The following is a 4,796-nucleotide window of genomic DNA, read 5'->3' on the forward strand; positions in this document are numbered from 1 at the left end:
TCATTCAGGTCTCAAATAAACTCATTCTTCCAGAACACTAGCAAAGGTTGACAGCCGACAAACACACTTTGTCACCCACAAAACAATGACCTAAAAACACTAACAACATGTTACACAGTGTTTTCTTGTGTGAAACAAGGACACATCTCTGTTTATAATTTCAATATATGTTACTGGAATGAATCAGACATCATGCAGAATTCGTTAATATTTGTTTCTGTATTTTTATTTTTCTGCACTAAGTAATCCCAAAATACAAGAATTTGTATACACACCATCCACTGATACACATACAATAGTAATGCTAATCTACTCGGTCTTCTCCATTTGGCCACAGGTTCTCATCCACATCACATCTTATGTCATCTATGGGCAACACACCTAGGAAAGAATCTTCTGGCTGCCAGAATTGAAGGAGTTGAACAATTGAAGGAGTAACACCTGTGTAGATGTTCATCTACAATGAGAATCAGCTGTGGCTGGTTAAACTGCATTTTTAGATTTAAAATATGTTTCAATAAAATATTGCTGTTGGATTTTGCTGTCTTATTCAGTTTTGCATTGTGTTATTGTTTTGGCCATAAGTTTAACAGTTTTGAAAACAGTATGTAAGCACATGCAAAATGTCCTGTACGTACAAAGCTTTTTGGCAGTTGTTGTGTCTGAGTGAGAAGATAATTCATGAAATTTTTGAGATGTAGTCATTGAATGCATTTTGTGCCAAAACAATGATAACTGGTCCTCAGTTTAGCCCACATAGACTTCTGTTGTGCTCACTGTGTGAGGAGTTTTGCAAAAGTGACCTAAGTATTGAGACATGTGTCCTAGCGTCTGTAAAAAACTGTAAGCCCTATGGGAGGGTCCTAGACCTGCTGTTGATCCTTTGCCTAATCACATGAGCCCAGGTGTGTGTCCACAAACACAAACCTGTTCTCATTATATTTGTAATTACACTTCCTTCTATTTAAAGATGACTGACTGCACCTTCAAACATCAAAATAAAAGCTAAACACTTCCTGTCACCTCACCATTTTCGGGTTCGTTGCGGATCTCCTCCTCCAGGTCGTCGGGGGAGGCGTAGTCTGGCTCCGCCCCCTCTCCTGTGGGTGGCGGCTTCAGTTTGCCGCAGCAGCAGTTGCAGCAGCAGCAGAGACAGCAACAGCAGTAAAAGCCGGTGATGATCCCACAGAGCACGAACAGACCCTGAACACAAACACGCCGTCAGCTCACGCCTCCTCACACCACCTCTATTCACACAGCTAGAGTGGAAGCTCCGCCCCACCTTGGCCCACCAGGTGGACAGCATGAAGTATGTGTTGACGTTGTCCTCTCCAAACTGCTGGGCCACGTAGAGTCCCAGCGAGCCATATGAATCGTAGATGTTTCTCTTGGTGAGGTCACTCAGGACGGCGTGGGCGCTGTTCAGCTCCTTGAACTTCTCCGCCGCCTCCGGGTTGTCCGGGTTCTTATCGGGGTGGTACCGCAGCGCCAGCTTCCTGACATCACACGCAGGTGTTAGTATTCATGTGCTGAGGTCAGAGAGTCTAGCTCTGCCCTCTGATTTCATCAGCAGTGCCATTAGTGCGCAAGCTGAACGTCACGCTTGCATCTTAAATCGTGTGATCAAACGTGCAGGTGAGTGGGCGGAGCTGGTGTAGGCTCACCTGTACGACTTCTTGATGTCGTCATGGCTGCAGCCTTTCTCCAGCCCCACGATGTGATACAGAGACTCTCCAGAGGTGGACAGAGCGCGCTGCCTGCCGTCAGACATCCTAAAACCATCACCTGTCGCAGGTGAGCAAACCACAGTGTCACACACGCGGTCACAGGGAAAGATAAACGCCAGGAAACATGCTCCGTAGGGCAAAGGTCAGTGAAAACCTTTCAAATATTTTAGTGACAGCAGTGAAAGTTTATTAGTTCATGGATCAGAAGACGTGAGGAAAAAGTGAGAATCGTTTTAACGTTTCCTGCGGGGTTAAAGGTCACTGTTTCCTGCTCGTTGTTCCTGTGGTTTTTTATTAAGCAGAAAAAAGTGTCTGACTTTTAACTGAAGAAGAAGAAAGTGAACAAATAAATAACATAAACGTGTCGTTACTGCTGCACTAAAAAACTCCAGAAACACACAAAACAATGTCGGCTATGTGCCGAACACGGAGTCGAATGAGATGAAATGACGAAATGAAACCAAACGTAGATGCAGCTCTATAAAAATCAGAAACAGAAAAATGTAATTTAAAAATAAAATGTTCGCCCAAAGAGAAACAGTAAAAATTCTACAGAAAGAAGAAAAGTGGTCACTTTATTAGTTCAGTGCACAAACCCAACCTCACCACTTCGGCTGCTACAATAGAAACATGTCTCCTTCATGTCAAAATAAAACCAAATAGAAACAGGTCTGCTTCACGTCAAAATAAAACCAAAATAGAAACATGTCTGCTTCACGTCAAAATGAAACCAAATAGAAACGCGGCTGCTTCACGTCAAAATAAAACCAAATAGAAACGCGTCTGCTTCACGTCAAAATAAAAACAAATAGAAACGCGTCTGCTTCACGTCAAAATAAAACCAAATAGAAACAGGTCTGCTTCACGTCAAAATAAAACCAAATAGAAACATGTCTGCTTCACGTCAAAATAAAACCAAAATAGAAACATGTCTGCTTCAGGTCAAAATAGAAACACCTCTGCTTCAGGTCAAAATAAAAACAAATAGAAACGCGTCTGCTTCACGTCAAAATAAAACCAAATAGAAACAGGTCTGCTTCACGTCAAAATAAAAACAAATAGAAACATGACTGCTTCACGTCAAAATAAAACCAAAATAGAAACATGTCTGCTTCAGGTCTAAATAGAAACACCTCTGCTTCAGGTCAAAATAAAACCAAATAAAAACTTGTCTGCTTCACGTCAAAATGAAACCAAATAGAAATGCGTCTGCTTCACGTCAAAATAAAAACAAATAGAAACATGCCTGCTTCACGTCAAAATGAAACCAAATAGAAACGCGTCTGCTTCACGTCAAAATAAAAACAAATAGAAACAGGTCTGCTTCACGTCAAAATAAAACCAAAATAGAAACATGTCTGCTTCAGGTCAAAATAGAAACACCTCTGCTTCAGGTCAAAATAAAACCAAATAAAAACTTGTCTGCTTCACGTCAAAATAGAAATGCGTCTGCTTCAGGTCAAAATAAAACCAAATAGAAACACATCTGCTTCAGGTCAAAATAGAAACACGTCTGCTTCAGATCAAATTAAAACCAAATAAAAACTTGTCTGCTTCACATCAAAATAAAATGCGTCTGCTTCAGGTCAAAATGAAACCAAATAGAAACGCGTCTGCTTCAGGTCAAAATAAAACCAAATAGAAACGCGTCTGCTTCACGTCAAACTAAAAAACAAATAGAAACGCGTCTGCTTCATGTCAAAATAAAACCAAATAGAAACGCGTCTGCTTCATGTCAAAATAAAACCAAATAGAAACGCGTCTGCTTCAGGTCAAAATAAAACCAAATAGAAACACGTTTGAGTTTCAGGCCATCGGCGCGAACATTTCCACAGACGGTTCGAATGCCTCGACCTGCCACGACGTGCCTGTTATTACATCAGCAGGCCAGAACCACTTGATGTGAGCCCCTCACAGATATGAGGTTTTCATGGGACACTGGTGACCCTGTACCTGATGATGTCACACAGGTGGGTAGCGGCAGGATCGACATATACAGAAGGAAAAGAGTGAGAGAGCTAAAGAGCCATTACCTGCCTGCCGAAGCCTTGCAGCGTCCCGACCCAGTTGCTACCTGCTCAGGTGTTCCTACTTCGACCTGCAGCTCGAAGCTTCTACCTGCTCAGGTGTGCCTGCTGACAGCCTCCATCAAACATTCAGCAGCGGCTCGGATCGGGTGACTGCGAGCCTCCACGCCTGCTCGGGTTTCTCCGACACGCTCTGACGGATTCATTGTGACGTGGAGGGAGAGATGTTACCATGGCGACCAGGTGAGTCAGGAGGGGACGGGGCAGGTGCTGTAAGTGGATGCAAAGGCTGACTTCTTTTTGCTGGAGCTCCAGCTGTGTGAGATGCACCTGGTAGAGGAACACCTGACACACCTGGTTCCAGAAAATGGCGCCAACACAAACTCTTCACTTTAGCTTTGAGCTAATGTGACCTGTACAGGTGTGCCCTACCTGCCACCCTGTGACAGCCGTGACAAGTCTGAATAAAAGAGAAACCTTTGACCTTTGACCTCTGATCTCTGATCTCTCAACGTCTGCTTTAAATCATTAGGCCGTCAGACTGAAACAGCCTTCGTTCCTTCGTTAAATCAAAGTGCCTTCTCCTTTCCACAATTAACAAAGTGCTTACCATGAACAACACTCGGACCCACAGTGGGCCCTGTCCTGTGGGGTCCCAGTAAAAAGTGGTACTGGATAACGTTTTCTTTCTTTCACACGGTTTAGGGATGAAAACCACCTGCGAGCCAAAATGCATGACTCTGCAGACTGAACTAGAACTCAGGAAACAGCTTTGATGATGAAACGTCACTGCAGAAAAACTCGGGTAAAGCAGCAGGGAGAAAAAAGTCATCCTGAATTCAGGAACCACACAGGTACCACATGACAAAGGACACTCACACAGTGTACACACATCAGGTAACCAGCGAGACAGAAGGACTATCAAAATAAAAGAACTAGCACAGATACTACTGCACACTGGTATATGTGTTTATCTTCTGTCCCTCAGACAGACCCCGGGGGCGACTGGCGTCCTCCTATCCATGTTCTATGGAGAGCATCC

General features: G+C 43.6%; 1 protein-coding gene across 2 annotated transcripts in view; it reads right to left on the reverse strand.

The window, feature by feature from the left end:
- Nucleotides 1-4,591, reverse strand: part of LOC147307489 (dnaJ homolog subfamily C member 5-like) — a 5,187-nt gene extending 596 nt beyond the window's left edge. Inside the window, exons 1-4 of one of the 2 annotated variants that reach the window (XM_086271220.1) lie at nucleotides 3,761-4,591; nucleotides 1,665-1,785; nucleotides 1,283-1,496; nucleotides 1,029-1,203 (exon numbers count right to left, since the gene is read on the reverse strand). In XM_086271220.1, coding sequence (XP_086127346.1) covers nucleotides 1,029-1,203; nucleotides 1,283-1,496; nucleotides 1,665-1,771 — 496 coding nt within the window. In that variant the 5' untranslated portion in view covers nucleotides 1,772-1,785; nucleotides 3,761-4,591. Of the gene's footprint in view, nucleotides 1-1,028; nucleotides 1,204-1,282; nucleotides 1,497-1,664; nucleotides 3,738-3,760 lie in introns of those variants that run through there. The other variant, XM_086271221.1, reaches the window with a different exon arrangement.
- Between the last annotated feature and the right edge of the window lie 205 nt (nucleotides 4,592-4,796).

This window comes from Aulonocara sp. 'chitande type north' Nkhata Bay, linkage group LG18, assembly GCF_057382095.1.
Source record: "Aulonocara sp. 'chitande type north' Nkhata Bay isolate Kocher_YH1m ecotype deep benthic linkage group LG18, A_spYH_male_GT1.1, whole genome shotgun sequence".
NCBI lineage: Eukaryota > Metazoa > Chordata > Actinopteri > Cichliformes > Cichlidae > Aulonocara > Aulonocara sp. 'chitande type north' Nkhata Bay.